The 23,475-nt window shown below is 45.3% G+C and overlaps 2 protein-coding genes across 4 annotated transcripts in view; one reads left to right on the forward strand and one right to left on the reverse strand.

Annotated features, from left to right (window-relative positions):
• The first annotated feature begins 377 nt into the window (after nt 1-377).
• On the forward strand, nt 378-11,843 carry Znf133 (zinc finger protein 133). The gene is given in 7 exon segments (XM_075962356.1): nt 378-445; nt 1,606-1,795; nt 2,295-2,315; nt 4,951-5,077; nt 6,473-6,571; nt 9,123-10,700; nt 10,703-11,843. Coding segments are annotated over 4 exon segments (2,073 nt in total). The 5' UTR covers nt 378-445; nt 1,606-1,795; nt 2,295-2,315; nt 4,951-4,956; the 3' UTR covers nt 10,978-11,843.
• A 3,926-nt stretch (nt 11,844-15,769) lies between these two features.
• Dzank1 (double zinc ribbon and ankyrin repeat domains 1) overlaps nt 15,770-23,475 on the reverse strand; it is a 49,484-nt gene continuing 41,778 nt past the window's right edge. For all 3 annotated transcript variants that reach the window (XR_012909717.1, XM_075962359.1, XM_075962360.1), the window contains 2 exons: nt 20,589-20,663; nt 15,770-20,224 (listed from right to left, as the gene is read on the reverse strand). Coding sequence is in view for 2 of the 3 variants with exons in the window: in XM_075962359.1 (XP_075818474.1) it covers nt 20,059-20,224; nt 20,589-20,663 (241 nt within the window). In the remaining variant the exon portion in view is untranslated. The remainder of the gene's footprint in view (nt 20,225-20,588; nt 20,664-23,475) is intronic.

Here is a 23,475-nt window from a genome sequence, read left to right on the forward strand (position 1 = left end):
CTATTTCAGCTCGCGGGTGGATTTGTGTGTGTACCGGACGAGTGTGTGGGACGGGTGTATGGGGCGAGAAGTGGGGGGCGTCAGATGGCACCGGATGCGGAAGTCGCTGCAGGGGGCACTGGGGAGTGTAGTTTCTCAGGCAGAGGCGCTGAGAGGAGCGTGACTACGCTTTAGGAACGTTGTCTTAGGAAGGAGGATAACGCTTCCAGGTGTCGAAGCATCCACACTCCAGCTAAGCGGGAAGCACTCGACCAGAAATGGACAGATCAAAGGACCACGGGAGCTGCGGGCAGTCCAAGTTAATGGGTGGCGCGGGGCATACTGGGAGGCGTGGTTCTTGCGCCTGGAGGGCTCTGGGTGATGTAGTCCCGACGCCTGCGGGTAGTGGGGGGGAATCGCTCCCCAGCTGGTGGCTGGAGCAACCCCTTATTCTTTGGTGGCGTCGGTGAGTGCTTCTCCCACGAGCCCTATTCGGGACCGAGGGGAAGATCCTGCAGGGCTGGTCTGGGGTTTATCTGGGCACTCGGCAGTGGTGCTGGTATCTGGGAGCTGAGGGGACACGCCGGCGCGGGTGTGTTATCTTGGGGGTGTGAGCATGCATTTCTGAGGAAGTTGTATGAACCTCAGCTGCCCTAGTGTTCTATGGGTGCGCAAGGCTTGGTTTTTCTTTGTTAGGGTTCTTGTGGGTGGGGACAGGTTCAGCGTTGGTTGAAATGGCAGTATTGTTATAGGAGATCGCTCAAGCTTTAGGTGCGCTAGTAGGTGAGGCCTGACTAAGGAGACTTTTAGAGTTTGATATTTATTTACTAGGTCTTGGGATGGGACTGTCTAGGTCTGTGAGCCTCAGGATTTTTTTGGTGTTTTGGGGAGCTAGAGGTCTTTTGGTTCTACCACTTCTCAACTTTGCTGATATGTGGTGAGGGCCCCCTACCCTAGCCCAATAAGCCCAGATTTCACTGTGTGTCAAGTGGCTATGTTGGCCCGGTCTTAGGGTCTCAGTTTAGTGTTCCCCACTCCCAGTTAGGGCTTTGAAAAGGAGGCAGGCAAACTGGGACCCATTCCTCAACTTTTTCAAAGCACCCAAAGACTCAGTGACTACAAGAAGCTTAGGGGTTTTAAATTGCATTTTAATGTTTTGTTATAGAGAAATCCCAAACAGCCAGAAAAGTATAAAAAATATAAAGCTTCAAAGATCTGTCACCCAGATGCTGGCCACCCTGTGACTAATCATGATTTATCTCAAAGTTAACACTCGAAGAACCCTTAGCACCCTAGAGACTCTGGGCCTCACAGCCATGTTTTCACAGGCTGTCACTTCCTAGTCGGTCACCTTGGCAAGGGCCTGATCTCATTGTGTCCTCAGTCTCATGTGTAAAAGGAGAGTAGCATCTACTTGGAGTTATTGCTAGAATGAAGACTGCCTGGAACAGTCTCTGGAGTGTTCCAAGCGTCCAGTAAGTATTGACTTTCACGACTACCAGCCAGAGAGGATTATCTTACTCCTGCCATCAGCAGCATGCCAGGGAAGGCTGAGTTCCTCGACCGCATCCCAGCTTGCTCTCCAGGAAGTACCCACAATTCTTCTCGTCTTGTCTTCTGTGGCAGGTCCGTTCCTAATGCCTTTAAGGAAGAAGCAGTGCACAGCCCCGTTGGAGCTTGAAGATTTCCAAGGACTTTCCTGAACCTTTGTTGTTGTTTGTTTGTTTGTTGTTGCTGTGCATCCTGGGACCCCTGGCTGCCTACAGTGCTTCCTGCTGGGAAGAATACTTTTGGGTTCCTGACTGTCCAGCTTCAGGTGAGTGCCGTTCACTTTTGCATCCTGAACCAGGAGTAGGTTTGACTTTGCTCTCATCTTGTATCTCGTGGTGTCCCACTGGTGACCAGAACCCATGGTTCTCCTAGGAAGATCCCCTTGCTCTAAGGGTGACAGTTTGCGCAGGGAATCAGTATTCAGGCCGGGTGTACTCACTTACTGCTCCTCCAGCCATTTCCCTGCATTCCATTCCACCTCAACATTTGTTCGTCCTGCGTCAGGAGCTGGCCTGCATCTGTCCTCATTTGCTGTTTGTCCTACTGGAATAGTTTCCAGTTATTTTCCTGGCACCTACTTCCATAGATGCCCCTAACACCCAGTGACAGCTGCACACACACGATTTTATTTTAAAAGATGCATAACTTTAATGCATACAATTTCATTGTCACACCCAATGGCATTAAACTTAATATGATTTAATATTCAGTCTGTGTGGAGTTTTTGAAGTATGTTTTTTGTTGCCTTCTTTTTTTCCCTCCAGATTTAACATCTGTGATCGAAGGTAAAAGAGATGTGGAATTCACCCAACTGGCTTTCTCTTCCTGTGCCCCTCCTCCTGTTTCCCTGGGCCTTGCTGGGCCATGTTTAACAGCTGTAACTTACCTGGTGATACAAGCTGGCTCTCTGAGATTCACTGTGTCTGATTGGCTGTGGAATCCTCTCCTGAGTTCCACGCGTGCTCACTTAGCTCCACGAACTGTCACTGACGCTTGCTGCTTCCACTATGGTCTGGGTCCGTGGATGATCAGTGCCATCTCCTGACCTCTTCACTTACTCTCTTACCCTGCCCCCAGGCACGTTTGTACAGAAACCACGAGGATCTTTTCAGCTGTAATGATGTCAGCCGGTGACTTTTCATCTTAATCAAAGTTGAAGCCAGTGTCCTCCAACACTAGGTCTTCATCTCTCCTCCTCTGTCCTGACTTGCCACATCAGCCACATCCATCGTTCCTCTGTCTTGCCAGCCTATGCCCGGGCTATTCTCTTGTCTGAGCTATTTACTCCCGCACAGCCTTCAGACCTGACAGAGGTCTCTCTAACCGCTCTTTGAAATTCCAGAGCCCCAGCCACTTCTGTTACTGTTCTTCTGTGCTCGTGCATGTTTGTTAAAGGGTGTATCTTATTCATTCACCTCTTCCCCTAGGCTGTAGTCACTTATGTAGAACAATATAAGATAATACTCTCCACACCTTTGGTGCTTTAGTGGGTCCACTAGAAGACTGGGGTCAGCAAGGACCCTTGGTCTCACCCTTTTCATGTAGCATGTAGTACCTGGCTCCCTGCCTCTGTGTGTTCTCTCCAGCAGGGTAGCTGAACTTCATACATGGTATCTTAGGAGTGCCAAGAGTGAAAGTTGTCTCGTGTTCTTCAGTGTAAGCTGGTGGTACAGTGTTACCTGAATCACGGTTATTAGTTAAAGCAGAGGCAACCCAAAACCAGTGTTTAAGGCTGGGGTAAGGCAATCTGAACAGCAGAAAACCAGAGGTAACAACCCAACTGTATATAAATAAATAACTGAGTTCAATAAGCAGGGAGATGGGACAACTGCTCTTACAGAGCTGTAATGACTGAACTCAGGGTGGAAAAGGGAAAGAGAACATTGCCACTCTGTGCATGCCGCAGTAATAACGGGTGTGGTGGGCTTCACACAGGTATGGTTGAGTCAGTGAGTGGAGGTTTGAAGAGACACGGGTTACCGGTAAAAATCTCCAGGTATTCCCTCAGCACTGTGAGTGAAACTGCTGTCTGTCCACACCAGTGAGCCAATCCCTGCTCGAGTTTCTGCTCTCAGTGCTCTGTGTATATGTTCAGAGTAGCGTGGTGGAGCACACAATCCTTTTGTGAGGAGCCACTGGATGGATTTGTGGCTCTGCCGTTGTACATTCCTGCCTGTAACGTGCAGTGGTCAAGTTGTGATTTTGAAAGTTTATTGAAGACTATAGTTTCTTTTGCTTACCATCGCTCTGTGTTCTTCTACGACTCCTAGATTCTCTAGTGGATTCTCAGAGTGAAGAGTTGGCCCTTCTCCCTGTCTCATAGTACTTTCATATTTAATTCAGGTCTGTCATCTGTTTTGTTTTGCTTTGCTTTGGAGACAGGGTCTCTCCACATAGCCCTGGCTGTCCTGGAACTCACTGTGTAGACCAGGCTACCCTCAAAATCAGAGATTCATCTGCCTATGTTTCCCAAGGGCTGGGATTAAAGGTGTGCACCACCACACCCAGTCCCAGTCAAATATTTTAGAAATGTTTTCTTCTATCATGCTTTTAGATGCTTGTTCTGCGCATTGTTTTTGTTGGTTTGTTTTCAGAAAGAGTAATTACATGAACATTATACTTTTGTCTCTTTTCTTTCTCACCTTTCTCTTTGGTCCTTTTGCATCTTTGCTTTATTTTTTTACCTTCAGGGTTTTTTTCCCGGCCATTCTTCAATGTCTGTCATTTTTATTCAGCCTATTCTTGGATATCTTATAATTTATTCTTTGCTCTTCATAAGCAATTCTACAGATAGGCTTTTTCCATGTTTTCTCTCAGAAGTCCAGGCAGATCTTCTTGGGGTCGAGATTCTGCCCATTTCTCGGTTTCTTAGTTTTGAATTTTTGATTCTAGATGCTTTCATGTATGTCTCAAGATACTTAATTCAAGCTAGAGTTAGGATTTTATTTTGGTTCTTTTCTTTCTCAATATGAATCTTTTAATGAGGTCATTTTTAGCTAAATTGTTTGAATTCTCATTTTCTGTTTTACATTTTAATTTAAAAAATGGTGTTTGAGATTAGTTTTTATTTCATGTATGATGTTTTGCCTGTATGTATGTCTGTGTACCACATTCATACAGTGCCTGTGGAGACCAAAGAAGGCATCGGATCCCCAAGGGTTGCGTGCTGCCGTGTGGGTACTGGGAATCAAGCCGGTCCTTTGGAAGCTGAAACAGTTCTATTAAAGAGCCATCTTTCCAACCCCCCACCTCGAGGCCATCTCCCACCCTAGCTTGAGAAAATGCTTTTGTAAGCTTAAATATGGTTTTCATATTTGTTTGCTGAGGATGGAGAGGTCAGTGTCCTTTGGTGTCTGTTTTCATTCGTTTTGCTGTGCAGGTACCCGGCTTAGGGGCAAGCAAGGTTGTTCTGTGTTACAGGTACACATGGCATTCAGAGATGTGGCTGTGGATTTCTCTCAGGAGGAGTGGCGCCTGCTGAGCCCTGCTCAGAGGTCCCTGTACAGAGAGGTGATGTTGGAGAATTACAGCAACCTGGTGTCTCTGGGTAAGCGGTGTTGTCTCAGGATGCAAGCGCTCGGTTGTTTGCATGTACACCTGGAATTTTAGGCTGTGCTGGAGTGGCCATCTTGCTTTTTGTATTGACTTTTGGGTTTGTTTGCTCTCCCTGCGCATTCCCTGCTTTCCTAGGGAAGTCTGATTTTGTAGAGTTGAACGTCAGTAGGTGTGTGTGCACGCGCGCGCACGTGTGTGTGTATGTGTGTGTGTGTGTATGTGTGTGTATGTGTATGTATGTGTGTGTATGTATATGTATGTGTGTGTGTGTATGTGTGTGTGTGTATGTATGTGTGTGTATGTATATGTATGTGTGTGTATGTATGTGTGTATGTGTGTGTGTGTATGTATGTGTGTGTATGTATGTGTGTGTGTGTATGTATGTGTGTGTGTATGTGTGTGTATGTGTGTGTATGTGTATGTATGTGTGTGTATGTATGTGTGTATGTGTGTGTGTGTATGTGTGTGTTTGTATGTGTGTATGTATGTGTGTGTATGTATGTGTGTGTATGTGTATGTATGTGTGTATGTGTGTGTGTATGTGTGTGTGTGGGAGCGTGCGTGTGCACATGTGTGTGGCATGATAGTTATACTCTGCGTCTCTAGGCTTTTCCCTCCAACCTGGGGCTCTTTCTTTCCCTAAGTTAACTTTTTTAAAATGAGACAGGTGTGTTAGACTTTTGCACTTTTGTGGCAAATACCCAAGAAAACACCTTAAAGGGAGGAATTACCTTTTGTTTTTGTTTCTGAGGCAGGGTCTCTACATACCATTGGCTGTCATAGAATTCACTACGTGGACTAGGCTGGCCTCAAACTTGTAGAGATCCATCCTCCTGTGCCTTCCCAGCGTTGGGATTAAAGGAGTGCACCACCATGCTCAGAAGGACTTATTTATGACGGCTCACAGTTTCAGTGTGACCTGGGACTGGGGCTTGACAGATCCCAGCAGTATACTGCATGCCAGCCAGGAGCAGAGCGAGGGAGAAAGGGCGAACCTGTGTGTGTGGACCTGCTTTCCATCTCTAGTCCATTCAAGCCCAGCCTACGGGGTGATGCCACCCCCTTTCAAGGCAAGGTCTTTCTTCCCAGTGAGTCCTCTCTTGGAACCCCTCACAGACAGTCTCAAAGGTGCACTGCACTGATCTCCTAGGTGTTTCTCTACCCAGTCAGGATTACTCTAATAGAGTTCCATCCACCCAGCATGGAGTAGACTCAGTGTACCCTCATCTGGGCTCACCATCCCGCTGATCTCAAGTAGCGGTTAACCCACGGCGCTGCCCCTGAAGCTCCTCCCTCAGTCTTTGCTTTGGAGTCTATTCCAAAGGTAAGTCAGAATTCCTTTCATCCCCTAACCTATAGCCATCCTGTTTTCTTTTCTGGTGAACAGGAATTCCAGTTTCAAAACCGAAACTCATCACCCAGCTGGAGCAAGGGAAAGAAACATGGCAAGAAGAGAGGAAATGCCCACAGGTGGCTGCAGGTCAGGGTGAGTGGGGAAGGCCTGGGCATACGGGACGCAGGGCTGGTAGCGGCCCAGGATGCTGAGGAGAAGAGACAGTGATGAGGAACTGGGGTGCTTTTTGACTCAGGGCCACCCTGTCTTCCGGCAGGAACTTTCCCGGTGTCTCTTGTCTCTTTTTCCTTGAAGCCTCTGACCTCCTGCCTCTGCTTTCTGAGAGCCGGGATTAAAGTCATGTGCCACCATGTCTGACTGAGTTTTTGCAATTTAAACTTATATCAGTATTGATTAAATCTGTATGAACTTTAAATATAGGAGCACCTGTAGATGTAAGATACTTTTCAAACTAATTCATTGAACTGATCATATTTTGTGTTCAATTTGTCCTCAGACACTTTAGCCCAGAGTGTCCACATAATGGCAGATTCACAGTCAATGGAAAGAATCAGCCAGTGGAAAACTGAAATTTTGTTTTCCTGTCACTCCATACAGATGTTACAACAATGTTGAAATTTCTTTGAAAGGGCCAATTTAATTCTGAACTGGGTTGACTGCAAATAAAAGCCAGCTACTTTGTGTGCCCACAGAAGTGAGGAGACTCAAGTTGCTGGCCATAAATAGAGAGCCTGACTCAGCTGGTTTGAGTTGTGCAACACCTTCTTTGGTGACACAAAAGAAAGTTGGTAACAGCAGCCAGGCTTCAGATACACCCAAGGAACAGGCCTGGGGCACTGCTGGCTACCTAGTCAGGGTACTTTATTGTCCTGGGGCTGGGGAGGGTTGGGCATCAGGTTGGATCAGTGGCTCCCAGACTGTCATTCACACCTGTTGTGACAACCAGTGGAGCCCTGGTAGGAAAGAATTGCACCTAGGTGCTGGAGAGATGATGCAGCAGTTAACGGTTGTCCTTGCCAAGGACCCAGGTTCAATACTCAGCACCCACATGACGGCTCACAGTCATTGAACTCCACAAGCACCAGGCACACATGTGGTACCCAAACATATACATGCAAAGTATTCATGCGCATAAAAAATTTACTAAAAGAAGAACTGCACTTCTGCACTTAGTTACTTATAAGACGTTGGAAGATAAAAGGGAGGTGTTTCTTTGGTAGTTGGCCATGTAGAAAGAGTGAAGGGCTTTTATGTTAGGAAAGGGTGCTTATGCTTACTTTAATAATGAAGACAATTATTCTAATTATGCTAATTTAGTTATATCTGAAAACTGCATTCAGTGTAGGGTAGAATAATGTAATTATTAACTGATTGTCCATTGGCTAAGAAAAAGAGTGTTTAGGAAGATTCGGTAAGATCTGTACTAACTGCTCAAACCGTTTGGTCACTGACTGCCTTCAGCTGATTCCTGGGTTTGGGCTTGGTTTCTTCTTAACTTTCAGTTGTCACTGATGTCTGTTGCTTGGGGCTTCTCAGGACCTATCCCTTCCTTGTCATAAGCTGTGTCTCTGCTGTGAGACGCGCGATGGTTGTCTTCTGGTTCCGTTGTTGTCACCTAGTTTTGTAGTTTCATGTTTAACAAAGATGATCTTACTGTGTAGTCCATCTGGCTTTAAACTCAATGTGTATATCAGGCTGGCCTCAAATCCACGAGCCTCCTGCCTCAGCCTTCCAGTTTCCCCTCGTGTTTTCTGCCTTCCTGCTTGCCGGTCTGTCTGTCTCCCTGGGGTTCTAAGGACCAAGGCCCATGAGAGCAGCAAGTACTCTACCACTCAGCTGTATTTCTAGCCTCCAGATTTATTGTTTGTACTGATCTTGGGGACATTTTTATTTAAACTAATTCTGGAAATTAACAGGACTTAGAGGTTGGTAAGGGGCATCTTTGACAATACCGTGGATCTTGCTATCGTCACGCTGTTCCCTGCCAAGGGCTTACAGCCCTGTAGAATTCTAGCAGAGTAGTCCACTGATACCGTGTTTGTCGAGTGTGGGGACGCCAGTGCAAGTGTGTCGTGCACTTTCAATTTCACCATTGCTTCTCTTTTTTAAAACCTTTGTTGGAGCAGGGCATTCCCGTGCTATGGTGCACATATGGAGGTCAGAAGACAACTTGTGGTACTAAGTTCCCTCCTACCGTGTGTGCTCCAGCTTTGGTGACAAACACCTTAACTTGCTGCACCCTCTGGGCCACCCACTCTCCTAGGCTGTCTTGCACTAGAGTTGGAATTACGCTTTCTCAGGCTGCCTGCTTCATCCTCCAGAACAGCGGGAGACATTTCCACATGGGTCTTGTTCGCAGCTCTCTATCAAAAGCACAGCTACACAGCACACAGGGGCCACAGTTTCTGTCTCCGTGCGGTTGTGAGTCAGAGGTATTGTAGTAGTAACTGTGTGGAGACTCGTGTATTGGCCTGATTCACCCATCTGTCAACTGTGGTGCTTTTTATAGCCTCGAGTTTGTAGTGCTTCTCCAGATGTAGTAGGAGATGGGAGAGGTAGTGAGGCTGGGGAGGAAGTCTTGGGGGGTGGCTCTGAGGACCAGGTGCAGTCACCAGCAGGTTAGGCAGGATTGTTTGGGTGATCCCTGCACGGACCCCATTCTGACTTGTTCTTTTCTCTGCAGCACAGGCAAAGCTGGAACTCTGCCCTGGTCCTGTCTGCCCCCCAGATCTCACCAATCAGAAACTCCCTGTGCAGTGTGTGCTGAGTGATCGTGCACCTTGGATCTTTTCATGCCTGTGTGCAAAACGTCACGCCAATGCAGGAGACGCCTGCCACAGGGCCCAGGAGACGCAGCAGCGAGCCTCTGATAGGAGCTCCTGCAGTGATAAATCAGAAGATGGAGAGAGAGGTGCCAGACCTTCATTTAGAAGGACAAAGAAGAGGAGTTTGGGGACCCTCTCCAGGCCACCCCTACCGCAGCCAGTCAGCTTCCGGAATGGTATCAGATGGGTAGGGATGGCGACCAGCCCAGCACAAGCTGGGTGCACTGAAGAACCCGAAAAATTGTTGAAGCGAATAGAAATCTTGGGGTTTGGAACGGTCAGCTGTGGAGAGTGTGGGCTGGGCTTCCACAAGATGACAAACCTGCTTAGTCACCAGAGGATCCATTCAGGGGAGAAGCCGTATGTGTGTGGGGTGTGTGAGAAGGGCTTCAGCCTAAAGAAGAGCCTTGCCAGACACCAGAAGGCGCACTCTGGGGAAAAACCCATCGTGTGCAGAGAGTGTGGGCGAGGCTTTAACCGGAAGTCAACACTCATCATCCACGAGAGGACACACTCGGGAGAGAAGCCTTACGTGTGCAGGGAGTGTGGACGAGGCTTTAGCCAGAAGTCAAACCTCATAATCCATCGGCGGACACACTCAGGGGAGAAGCCTTACGTGTGCAGGGAGTGTGGCAAAGGCTTTAGCCAGAAGTCAGCTGTTGTGAGACACCAGAGGACGCACTTAGAGGAGAAGACCATCGTGTGCAGTGACTGTGGCCTTGGCTTCAGCGACAGGTCCAACCTCATCTCCCACCAGCGGACGCACTCAGGGGCGAAGCCTTACGTCTGTAAAGAGTGCGGGCGGTGCTTCAGGCAGAGGACAACACTTGTCAATCATCAGAGGACTCACTCAAAAGAGAAGCCTTATGTGTGTGGTGTGTGTGGGCACAGCTTTAGCCAGAATTCAACTCTCATCTCCCACAAGAGGACACACACCGGGGAGAAGCCATACATGTGTGGGGTATGTGGACGTGGCTTCAGTTTAAAGTCCCACCTCAACAGACACCAGCACATCCACTCAGGGGAGAAGCCCATCGTGTGCAAGGATTGTGGGCGAGGCTTCAGCCAGCAGTCGAACCTCATCAGGCACCTGAGGACACACTCCGGGGAGAAGCCCATGGTGTGTGAGGAATGTGGACGAGGCTTTAGCCAGAAGTCAAACCTCCTCGCACACCAGAGGACACACTCAGGAGAAAAGCCGTTTGTGTGCCGAGACTGCGGGCGAGGCTTCAGTCACCAGGCCGGGCTCATCAGACACAAGAGGAAGCATTCAAGGGAGAAGCCGTACGTGTGCAGGCAGTGTGGACTGGGCTATGCCAACAAGTCAGCTCTAATCACACATAAGTGGGCACACTTTGAAGAGAAGCCCTGCGTGTGGAGAGAGTGTGGCCAAGGCTTTATCCAGAAGTCACACCTCACCTTACATCAGATGACACATAAGGGGAGAAGACTTACACGTGCCAGACCTGTGGAGAGGGCTTTAGGCAAAGGTCTCACCTTAGCAGACACAGGAAGATGAAAGTGCCCACCACAAACCGCCCCTGCAGCCCGACTCAGAAGCCTGTTTGGGGCACTCATCTGGGCCCTTCTATTCCCTTTGAAAATGAGGATGATGGCCGGGCGGTGGTGGCACACGCCTTTAATCCCAGCACTCGGGGGCAGAGGCAGGTGGATCTCTGTGAGTTCAAGGCCAGCCTGGTCTACAAGAGCTAGTTCTAGGACAGGCTCCAAAGCTACAGAGAAACCCTGTCTTGAAAAACCGAAAAAAAAAAAAAAAGAAAGAAAGAAAAAGAAAATGAGGATGATGGAAAGGTTCATTGTCAGAATTCTTACACTTTCGTGAAGCAGACCAATGAACTTCATTAGGCTTACGGACAGTAACTCAGCCCACTTCCTTCCAGTCTCATGTTCTGTGGCCTGTTGTCTAGTAAACTTTCAGCCCACTTCCTTCCGGTCTCACGTTCTCACGTTCTGTGGCCTGTTGTCTAGTAAACTTTCAGCCCACTTCCTTCCGGTCTCACGTTCTCATGTTCTGTGGCCTGTTGTCTAGTAAACTTTCAACCCACTTCCTTCCGGTCTCACGTTCTGTGGCCTGTTGTCTAGTAAACTTTCAGCCCGCTTCCTTCCTGTCTCACATTCTATGGCCTGTCTAGTGAACTTTGCTTCTTTACAAGTCTGCAACCTGATCTGTGATTCTCATTCTTTTAGGAAATGGACCATTCGGGTGTCTTGAACTCACTGTTCACAAAAATCCATTGCTTGGGAGATAAGGGCATAGCTGCAAGACCCGTAAGGCCTCAGAGAGAGTAAGTGTGTGGCTAAGCCACACAGAGTGGTTTCAGTGGCTGTTGAGGCAGCCATTCCTTAGCATTTTAATACCTCAACCGGAGTGTCTTGTTTCAGGATCTTTGTGGAAGGGTTTTTACCTCATGAAAAGTGAAATTCAGTTAAACGGGCAGGAAACCCAATAGAAATTCCAGCTATGAAATCAGATTTTCCTTTTTACCCAAATTCACTCCAAAAGTTGTTTTTATACTTAAGTGCATATACCAAATATTTACTTATTTATTGTTTGTCTTTTCAAGACAGGGTTTCTCTGTAGCTTTGGAGTCTGTCCTGGAACTCGCTCTGTAAACCAGGCTGGCCTCGAACTCACAGAGCTCTGCCTGCCTCTGCCTCCCGAGTGCTGGGTTTAAAGGTGGGCACCACCAAGCAATTTTTAAAAGATAGTCCAGAAACACAGTTGTTGTTGTTAATTTTATGTATTTGAGTGTTTTTCCTGCATGTATCACAAGCATGCTTGCAGCCGTCGGAGAACAGAAGAGGGCATCAGACACCTTAGAACCAGAGTTATGGATGGCTCTGAGCCACCATATGGGTGCTGGGAATCAAGTCTGGCTCTCTCTAAAAGCAGCTGTTGTATTTAACCTCTAAGCCATCGCCTCCGCCCCCTAATTGCAGTTTTTCACCCCAATTGTATACTAGGATTATCTGGATAAAACAGCATACTATATTTTCCTTTCAAATGCTCTTGCAGTTAGAACTTTTTATCCAAATTCTCTAATTCTTATAGTCTTTAGGAAATAATGCCAGATTTTTTAAAAAATTTACCAGGTATGTGATTTTTCTTATAAATTTCCTTAGAGTTTTAGAGTGTTCATAGACTATATGCTACATTATTTTACGGACTGTCAAGAGATAAATAATTCGTATCATTGCACTGTGGTTTAGGGGACACAAATGTGTTCCCAGGTTTCCCTTTAGATGATCAAGAAACAAATTAAAAACCAAATTTATGTAAACAGTGGGGACTTTGGGGAGAGAAAACCATTATTTCTGCCCAGATTTTCTAGAACTGTGGTATTTTCATTTACATCTGCTCAAGTGTGAATGGTATAAGAACTAAATCTTCTAAGATATATGCAGAAAAAGTAATTTCTTCTAAAATTCACTGAAATCATGGAGGTTTTTTTTTTGCTCTTGTTACATACCCTTTGCAAGAATTTTCTTCTAAATGGCATTGAAGTACGATTTTCCCGTCAAATTGGCTCAAATAGAGAAGCCTTGGGGAATAATTTCTATGCCAGAATTTTCTTCCAGTGTATCTTAAAGACTTATATTTCATCCAAATTTCTTTACTTGATGGGTACTAGGGTGGGATAGGAAAATAAGCCCTCTTCCACACAAGTGGTAAGAAAACACTTGTTAAATTTTGTAACTTCCTACCTAATAGAAGCAGGATCTGAGCCATATTTTCTCCACAATGGCTCCTACACATGATTCAGACCAGTGTGCACATTTGTTTTATCTTGTTCTTTCCTCATGTCAGCCCTTTGCTAGTTTTTCTTCCCGAAAGCGATTTTTTTTTTTAGTTCAAAACATCTTTTTTTATTTTTTGGTTCAAAGTGATTTAAAAAGATAGCCTTTCCCCCAAAGTTGCCAAAAGTGGAATTGCTGGCACAGTGCATGCCATATTGTCCTTGTCCAGATTTGTATAATGTTTGGGTGGGGCAGTCAACATGAGTTATTTACCAGTTACCTCAAAGAGCATGCAAATGCAAATGCATCCCTGTTTGTTTGTTTGTTTTTGTTTTTTGAGACAGGGTTTCTTTAGGTAGCCCTGGTAGTTCTGGAACTAGTTCTGTAGACCAGTGTAGAGCAGTGTAGACCAGGCTGGCTTCAAACTCAGAGATCCGCCTGCCTCTGCCTCCTGAGTGCTGGGATTAAAGTTGTGTGCCACCACTGCCTGGCAAAAATGCATCTTTTTAAGATCCATATTCATTCAGATTGTGATTTTCTTTATATTTGACCTAATTCTTAAAGCAGTTTCTTTGTTCTGGACTAGCCCAGAAACATGATTATTCATTTACATTGCTTGTGCTATAGATGATTTTGGATATAATTTTTGTGCCAGATCTTCCAAAATGGCCCTGAGCTAGGGTTTTTGTAAAGCCAGACTGAGCGAGGTGTGTGCACATATCTCAGCGCTGGAGAGGGCAGAGGCCGAAAGCAAGTACACTGAACTCCAGGTTCAATGAAGAGACCTCCACAAGGATACCTGGTCTAGCCTTCTCCAGCTCCTGCATGTTCACACCTGCATACGCTCCACACACCCCTCGAGCCCGCGTGCTGCGCTCTTACCCCGAGCCATTCCCTGGCACCCTTCTCCCATTCCACAGCAAGAATATGAAATAGGAGAAATAGAAAAAAAAAAAACAAGGGAAAGGGGCACGGGAAACAGACATCAGCCCTTTTTCAGGCCTTTGACCAAGGCTTGTCCACGATGCAGACAGTTCAGTGTCTGAGTACCATTTTAAGGACATCTTTGAAAGGCTGATGGTATAGCTCAGTGGTAGAGCTTGCCTCTCACAAGAGGGGCTCTGGATTTGATCCCTAGTACCACCAAATTGGTACACGAATATTTTTGTGGTCTGAGTGTGTGTGTTGTGATCTAACCCTTCACGTAGTAGTGTTCAGATTTCATTCACATGAAGGGAGCGATGGTCAAGGTCACAGGCAACACAAAGCTGAACTTACGAAGATACACGAAGCTGGCTGTGATTTTAAGTTGGGTGTTCTAGAGATGCCTCACAGTCCACTAAACAGACAAACACAGGTTGATTGGCACATGCTCAGTTCCCTCTTTATCTTCCAAGGCCACAGCAAAATCTCACACGCTGGGATCACATCTTATTTTTATTCTTTTTAGGCATATACTAAATACCTTTAGATTGTTTTTATTTCCCTGATTTTAAGGAATTTAAGGAAGGAGGAACATAGAAGCAGGTGATATGATTCTTTTTTAAAAACAGCAGGTGGAAAAAAGAAAAAAAACAGCAAGTAACATTATTTCTTGGTATATTATGATGGTTAGTTTTAAGTGTCAACCTGGGAAGAGTCTCAGTGAGGCTCTGTCTACATCAGGTATTGGTAGGGGTTGTCTAGATCATGCTAATTTGAGGTGGGAAGACCAAACCACAATGGGTGGCATTATTCCCTGATGTGGGATACCCCTCTATATACTGTGACTATGTTTTATCATCATTGGTTAATAAAGAAGCTGCTTTGGCCTATGGCAGGACAGAATATAGCCAGGCTGGAAATCCAAGCAGAGGGAGAGGGGGAAAGAAGGCGGAGTCAGGGAGATGCCAGCATCTGCCAGAGAAGCGGGATGTGAGGTAACAAGCCACGAGCCTTGTGGTAGAATATAAAATAATAGAAATGTGTTAAATTAAGTTATAAGAGCTAGTTAATAATAAATCTCAGCTAATAAGTCAAACAGTTTGTAATTAATATCAAGCCTCAGAGTGGTTATTTGGGAACTGGTGGGTGGGAGACCAGCTACAGTTCCCTAAGTGGGGGATCCTGGACCGCAGAAGAGTGGACAAAGTGAGCTGAGCAGGAGCATGCAGACATTTGCTGCTCCTTGTCCCTGATTATGGATGTGACATGAAGCGCTCCCTCAAGCTCCTGCCACATATGAGCTAAGTTGGCATTGTCAGGAGTTTATCAGACCAACCCGAAAAGAAACTTAAGACACATACCAACCAGAATCAGAATACTAGGGTTGGAGAGAGGGGTCGGAGGTTAAGAGTGCTTGCACTGTAATCATGAAGAATGGAGTTCAAATTCCAGCATCTGTTTAACAAGCTGAAGTTTTCTACAAACATCTGTAACCCCAGAGCTAATGTGGCAGAGACAGGATGGTTGCTCAAGTTTACTTGCTTCCAGCTTAGCTGAGACATGAACCTTGAATTCAAGAAGAGGCCCTGTTCAGAGGAAGAGGCAGAGAGACAGAAGACACCTGATGCCCTCTCCTGGTCTCTGTGAGCATACACAGGAGTGTGAACCACCCCACACACATGCACACACTCAGACACCACACACACATACAATCTTTTAAATCATAATATTATTTCATAAGGAAATAGATATTATTTAAAACTAGTTATTTAAAATAACCCATGCACAGAAACCTTGAAAAACTGACACTCTAAGAATGTGATAGTTCAGGAATTTTTCCTTTATTTAAATTTTCTGCTGTTTTAATTTCTTATAACACACATGAAATGTTTTATGAAATGGTCACTTGTCTGCACAGGATAGGCGGCGAATCATTCTGCTGAGATCTGAACGTCCATCTTGACTGTACACATATCCAGGAGGCAAAACCTGCACCAGCATTTCTTGTCTCACAACGCATAAACCCATACAACCAAGATATGGATCCACTTAGAAATTTGCTGGCATATATATTTTCATTTTGAGTACAACCTTGTATCAGAAAATAAAAGTTTTCCAAGCTTGATAGCCAAGATATCTATTTTCCAAAGCTATTCTTTAGGCTCATTAATCATTCAAAAAACCATAAAGTGCATTTTCACAACTACCTAAGAACCCACCTGTGCCAGGAGCTAGAGTTAAACATAAGACGCGCAGTCTCAGGCATGGAGACTGGGTGTGTAGGCATGCAGGTACAACATTGTGCTGGTCAGCTTTTCATCACTATAACACAATACCAGAGATGATCAACTTATAAACAAAAGTTTGGTGTTTGCTCACAGTTTTGAAGTTTCCAGTCCATGGTCATTTGGTTCCATGCCATTGGGCATGTGGCAAGGCAACACATTGTACCAGAACAAAATCATTCACGGCATCACCAGGAAGCAAAAGAGAATGAGTTCCCACAAGCCCCTTCAAAGACCTGCCTTCAACCTTTAAAAGACAACTTACAGGCCCACATTTCTTGAAGGTTTCTCCTTGGGATTCCCCTATTCTCACCCATGCTCCCAGGTGAACTTCAAGATTTGTCCAGCTCAGTGGTCAAACCACTGTGAAATGAAAAGACACTTTCGGGACTTTGGCTATCAGGAACATCACATAGAAACAACCCATATGGTCACATCACTGAAGAAGCTTACTGAAGGAAACGGACTACTTATACTGACATGTCACAGTATTAGACACAACAAAAAATTCACTTTCAACACGTTCACCTTGAGGAAATATGCAAGGGATCACCAACTCTTTGCTGTCTCTCATGTGATGACCTAGGTAGGCAGGGAGGCGCAGGCTCATTCCCAACAGGGTACCAATGATACATGGTGGATGAGCTGGCATAAATGCTGCCTACACTTTAAAATGATTTGCATTCAATGGTTCTAGAGCACGTGGAAGGCCCGTGTTCACTGCTGTTGGCCTATGTACAAAAGCTGGATTGTCTAGACAGCTTTCATACTTGATAATACATTTTTTTTGTAGATATTACTATTTTGAATAATCACTTTGGGTAACCCGAATCTACAGACTGCATACTGCCAAAAATACTAGCCAAGACAACCTACAGCTCCTCCTGGGCTCTTACCGTGGATAAAGAGACCTGGAGATGGAAAGCTCCAGCCTTGGCCCACATGGTAACAGATCAGAAACAATGAAGTGGTTTTGCTTTAGCGGTTGCAGGAGACGATTACCCTGCCATTGGTGAATGCAGTTTCTGTCTCAGCCTTATAAATTCAACTTTGCTAAAGATGGGAGACTTTGGGGAGTTCAAGGGTATCAGCCCGGGAAGCTTACTGAGGCTTTCAGGTACTTTTTGTGGGGAGCTGGCTACATACTATCTTCCATCATGAGCCAGCTCACTGCATTATGAATTTACCTAATATCAAACAATGCAGGATGTATAGAATGTCCCATTAGTTGGCCTGTCACAACCAGTTAAGAATTCAAGACTCCTCTGAGTGCACTAATGCCCTAGACAGACACCAATCTGGAGAAGTATCCTGCTGGACAGATGTTCCTCCCTGGAGCCATACAAGTCCATCCTTCAGATGACCACTCCACAAGAGAACATTCCATCCCAATCTCCCACTCACGCATAGCCACCAAACCGCTCTCTGCTAGACTGGATTTAGCATTCTCTGCCCACATACCCTCTTTTGTACATACTAAGAACCGCATCCATGCCACTACCATAACATTCTAAGACCTTAGTCTTCTCTCGCCACTTTCTTCCTCTGCTCCCCCAATGCCGTATCTAACGACATCTAACAATGTGGTTTTATGCCAACTCCATGTCTGTGCCAGCATGTGTGTCTATGGGAACAGTGTCACAGTTTTAGAGATGCTTTCTTCTACCACCTCAGCAAAAGGTCAGGGACTTTAGACTACCCTCCGTTGTGTTTTCAAGGAACATACGCAGAGCCAGTATCCAGGCCAAGGACTTTGGTTTCAAATTAGCCAACAGGATTTGTAGAGTGAGTGCTGGCAAAGTAGGCTCTGAGGACTGTGGGATCATAATTATCATTAGGCCACTGATTGTGACCAAGTGTGTCATCTGTCATACAGAGACAGGCAAGATGGCAGCCACCCTCTGTCCAGGTAGATTCATATCTACTATTATTACATAAAGGGGACAGATATAGCTGCTGGAGGCCCACAGTGTTCTGATACAATGTGAAGTTTGTTTCAAGGAGGGGCTGAGGGCTAGACTCTTTTTGCCCAGGAAGGTAGGAAACAAAACACCTGTAGAACTGTAGACACAGAAGCGTCTGCTACCACTTCCCAAATGTCCACACATGTGTAGGAAGTGCCTCCCAGGTCTCTTATAGACAGTGGCTCTCCTTCCCTGATGGAGGGCATGAGTTGAGAGAAGAGGAGCAGCCATTAACACGAAGTCAAGCTGAGTAGGAGTAGCCTTGCTTTCAGAGGACTTAGCGGAACCTAAGTTACAATGATGTGGGACCCATTCCTAGGAACATACTTCTGGGGAGCTCCCTTTGCAGCAAAGAAAGACATCTGTAAAGCTCTCATCTGAACAGAATTATTTTCAGGCACCCGTCTGCTGTGGGTGAGAGGTCACTAGCATGCAGGAAGAACTGCCGGGAGGAGGGGGAAGAGCCTGGACGCACTGAGTCCGGCCTGAGGGAGCGAGAAACAAGGCCATCTAGTTCTGAATTGGGAGGAGACCCACAGTTGACTTTCTGCTAAGATAAGGACACAGTCACTCTACTATGAATTCTTATGAGTTATTTGATTAAGCTATATATAGATATATATGTTCAATAGAAGTGGGGGAGGATATATACGTGCTATATAGTTTTATGTTATACTCCTTGTGCACACAGACAGATGTGATTACATGATGTTGTATCACCCCTGCAGAGACATGGTTGACTCAGGGTGAAGCAGTGGCTGAAGAATCGGAATGAGAAGAGCTTTATTATATAGTACTTTATACTTTTTGACTTTGAGCCACATTTAACTATTACCTATTGAAAAGTAAATTAGCAGCTGGGCTCAGATACTTCAGTTGGTTGGGTATTTGGTTAGCATGCATGAAGCCCTGGGTTCCGTTCCCTGTACCACATAAAACTGAATGTGGTGGTACAAGCCTGGAATCCCAGGACTCAGTGGGTTGGAGGCAGCAGGGTCAGGAGTTCAAGGTCATATTCAGCTAAATAGCAAGTTTAAGGACAGGGCACATGAGACCCTGTCTCAAAAGCAACAATAAAGAAGAAAAACAAAAATTAAAAACCAAACTTCAAAATTATCAGTAAAACATTAAAAAGTATCTGGACATGGTGGCACATGCCTTTAATCCTAGCATTTGGGAGACAGAGACAGATTGATCTCTGTGAGTTCAAGGCCAGCCTGGTCTATGTAGCAAATTCTAGGCCAGTCATGGCTGTATATTGAGACACTGACTCAAAAAAGAAAAGAAAAAAGAAAAAAAGAAAAGAAAAAGAAAGAAAGAAAAAATAAAAAGAAAACAACAAAATAGAAAATAAAATATTAAAAAACATATTTTAATTTTCCCATACTCCAAAGTATATGTGGTATTCGATAGTAATACCAGTCAGAAAAAGAAAAAAGAGCTGGGTCTGCTGGTCCCAGCATGTCCTCTCATAGTTACTTGGGAGGCTGAGGAGGGAAGATCCCAAGTTGTTCAAGGCCTTTCTATGCTACAGAGTAAGTTCAAGACCAGTCTGAGCAAATTCATGCGTTCAAAACAAAGAAGGCTAGGAATATAGCACAGTGGTACACTTGCCTAGCCTCTGCAAGGCCCTGGGTTCAATCCCTCCTACCACTTGCAAGTGTATGTATGTGCATGAATACACATACACACGTACACTCATACATTCACTCACACACATACACACACACACACACACACACGCATACACACACATCTTATGAGTTCCTTTCAATTCTGATTCTTACACTTAAATACACATTCCAAAAACAAGAACATCTGTAGCTGGGTAGTCTCTTTGCAGCCTTGTGACTACCTCAGATCTAACTGTCACCTAGGATGGGGTTCCCAGATGGGGAGAGTTGGTCCTCCAGACCCTGGCTGAACTTAGTGGCAAAGAGTGAAGCAGTAAAGTCATCCCCAATCTCAAGAGCGATGTCATATGCTGTCTGGCCTCTTGTGTTCTTCTTTTGAGGATTTGCGTTGCACCTGCGAAGTGGAGAAAGTTACTCAAGGTCACTCAGGAATATGACCCTCAGAGCTGACTATTCCTTGCCACAGAGACCAATGTAGGTACCTGGTCCTACCTCCCCAAACGTGTCCCAAAGAGGCCAGCTCTCAGAATGACTCTTCCTTTTAAGGGATTGTGTGATTTCAAATGTTCAATTGCCTGTCCTTGTGATTGCCTTAAATCGCATCAAAGTCCTATAACCATGTTAAATGAGGGTAACACTCATTGTGCGATAGTGGCCTTCTCTGACAGGGATAACAGTTCAGAAGGAGGGCCTGTCTAATACCACTGAGTGTCAGTAGGGATGCTACTGCTATCCTCGGTAGAAGCCTTCGAACATACCCCAGTAACGTGGTGATGCTCTCCTTTCCTTCCAGGCCAAGCAGAGTTGCTTCATGAAGAGCTGTATTTCTGAACCTATTTGTGGGGAAAAAAATTTCTGGGTAAATGTTTAGTGTCATCAGGAAAATGGAAAGGGACTAAACTCAGGTCCTCAGGCTCGGTGGCAGGTGCCTTTACTGCTGAGTCACCTTGCTGGCCCTAATTCTGGTTGCTAAGGAGCACCTTGCTAAGCCTCTCTGCTCTCTAGCTTCAGGAAAACTAGGTCTCTGAGCGGGTGATGTCTAAGAGTGGTGGGGTGGAGGGGATGTGGTTCCCTGGATGCACCGAGCCCAGCTGCAGGGCAGAGGCCATGCTGGAAGGTTTCAACTTTTTAGATGAATATATTTGAGGTAGATTTAGTAGCATTTAACTCTCTGGGGGCAAGTCTACTTCCCTTTATTGGCACCGACTAAAAAGGAAGAAGAACTCTGTGTTTTATTTGGGAAGATGGCCTCCAGTCTGGCTTTCTTCCCTCAAAGACTTTCAGCTACGTAAGTTAAACACTGCTCAGGGCAATCTTAATAACGCGGTGGGAGCTGCGCTGTTACTACTCCACTCAGAGGGGCTCAGTCACAAAACTGGGACTTAGGAGGTCTGCACTGGTACTGTGCACCAGTCAGCGGGACGGGCCAAACCAAGCACAGGACTCGGCATGTCTGCAGTGAAATCCCATGTGTATCTGGGTCACTGTGGAGTGCCTGTGAAGTATATAAGGAAACTAAGGAAGACCACAATAAAGTGGCAACTTGTTCTATGTCCACAGAAGTTTCAAACTCGTAATTGAATTGTTCATGAATCCAGGACTCATTTTACTGGAGAATCGTTTAAAAAGTGACTTGCAGATCAACCACAAGGCATCATGCTTAAATGCTATGAAAAACTGTCTGAATTATAAAAATACAAAATATATTACAAAGCGAATAGCATCACTGGGTACAGTGGTGCACACCTTAGATCTCAATACACAGAATGTAGAGGCAGGTGGATCTTCGTGAATTCAAGATCAGCCAGGCTGATCAGCCAGTGAGACATTATTTAAAAAAAAAACCCACACATAATCAAATAGCATCATTTATTTCATCATCGAGAAAATGATGCAAAGGTATGGGGAAATGAAGAGGGTGCAGACTTAAGAAAACTCAAGAAAGTCGACAATTTTCTATAACTATATATCAAATATTCTGTTATAGAATAAACCTGTCCTATGGGAAATACTATAAAATGCACTTGGAAAATAGGCTCTTGTTATTATAGCCCTGTCTAGCCTCAAATGCACTCGGAAAATAGGCTCTTGTTATTATAGCCCTGTCTAGCCTCAGACTTGTGGTCCTCCTGCCACCGCCTAAGTGCTGAGAGTGCAGGTCTGTACTAACAGCCCTGGTGACAAATTTTACAAGTACATATAGTCAATTTGGAAGACTAAGAAAACAAAATGAATAGTAGCCATGAAGAATATACATATTTAGAAAAATTGAAACAGATAATAGTAGCAAAGCTATGGGAATTTTGTTCCCTCCTTCATGGTGGCTGGAAATACTAAACAACACATATCACCAAGCCAGGAAGCAAGAGGGCTAAATCCCTGCATCTTTGGAAACTTCTATTTGACATCATGTCCAGAAGATGAGCATTGCCATACATGAAACATACTCCAGGAACTTCTGAACCCAGGTTCCAAAGTAATTTGGAAGCAAACAAGAGAATCTCAGACAGGGATTAGGTTGTGAGTTAAGATGGCCCTGAGGCTGGGCAGTAGGTAACTTTACATAGAACCCCTTCGTCCTCAGATGTGGACACTAAGGGGTCAGAGACTGTATGGTGGACTCTCATGGCAGCTCCTCACCGGCGGTGTCAGCCCGGCAGGCAGCCATGTAACCCTTTCTTTCTGCGTTAACTTTATAGATATATTTTCATAGGAATACACTGAGGCCTCTCTTTACTCAGCATAGGTCTTAACAGTTTGGATCATGACAATAGCTTTGCCCAATATCCCAAGAGTTAAAGATTCCCTAGACCTAGAAAAGTACAAGTTCATGTTGGATGTGGTAGCACACACCTATAATCTCAGCACTCAGGAAGCAGAGGCAGAAGGATAGCAAATGCAAGGCCAGATGGTCTACATTAGCAAGTTTTAGGTTGGCCATGCCTAAAAAAAAAGCATACAAAAAGTACAAATTAATAGGTTAGCAAATGCATTACCATTTATAAAGCCCATTAGCGGTGCTGGCACATGCTTTTAATCCTAGCTATCAGGAGGCAGGTGGATCTCTGAGTTCAAGGCCAGCCTGATCTACAGAGTTTCAGGACAGCCAGGGCTACACAGAGATACCCTGTCTCAAAAAAAAAAAAAACCCATTAAGTTAGGCAATAGAGTATTTTAAAATTTGGTTTTACTCAAGGTTCCTTGAGTCATTGTTCTAGAAGGTTGTAGAACTTTTAGGAGGTGGAGATTCACCAGGAGAAGGTCACTGAGGGTGGGCTTGGACGTTTTATAGCCCTGTCCCACTTCTTCCTGAGTGTAGATACAATGTGAGCAGTGACCTCCTGCTCCTGACCAAGCCTTCCCTGCCTGCTGCCTTTTTGGACTACATCCCTCCAAACTGTAAGCCCGATCAAACCCTTTCTTCCCTGAGTTGCTTCTGCCGGGGCTTTCTATCACAAGAATAACAAAGTCGAAAGCACCCAGCTTTGGAAAACACCCATTAAGCCTGTTACAAAGGCTGGAAGAGAGTAAAACAGTTCTGGGGGTTCCAATCGAGCAGGACACTTGCGTGGACTGACTCTACTGTGACAGAATCCTGTGAGCTATGCTTAGTCACAACAGGGTGCCTGCTGTCCTTCTAGTGTT

Source organism: Microtus pennsylvanicus, chromosome 2, assembly GCF_037038515.1.
Source record: "Microtus pennsylvanicus isolate mMicPen1 chromosome 2, mMicPen1.hap1, whole genome shotgun sequence".
NCBI classification, from domain to species: Eukaryota; Metazoa; Chordata; class Mammalia; order Rodentia; family Cricetidae; genus Microtus; species Microtus pennsylvanicus.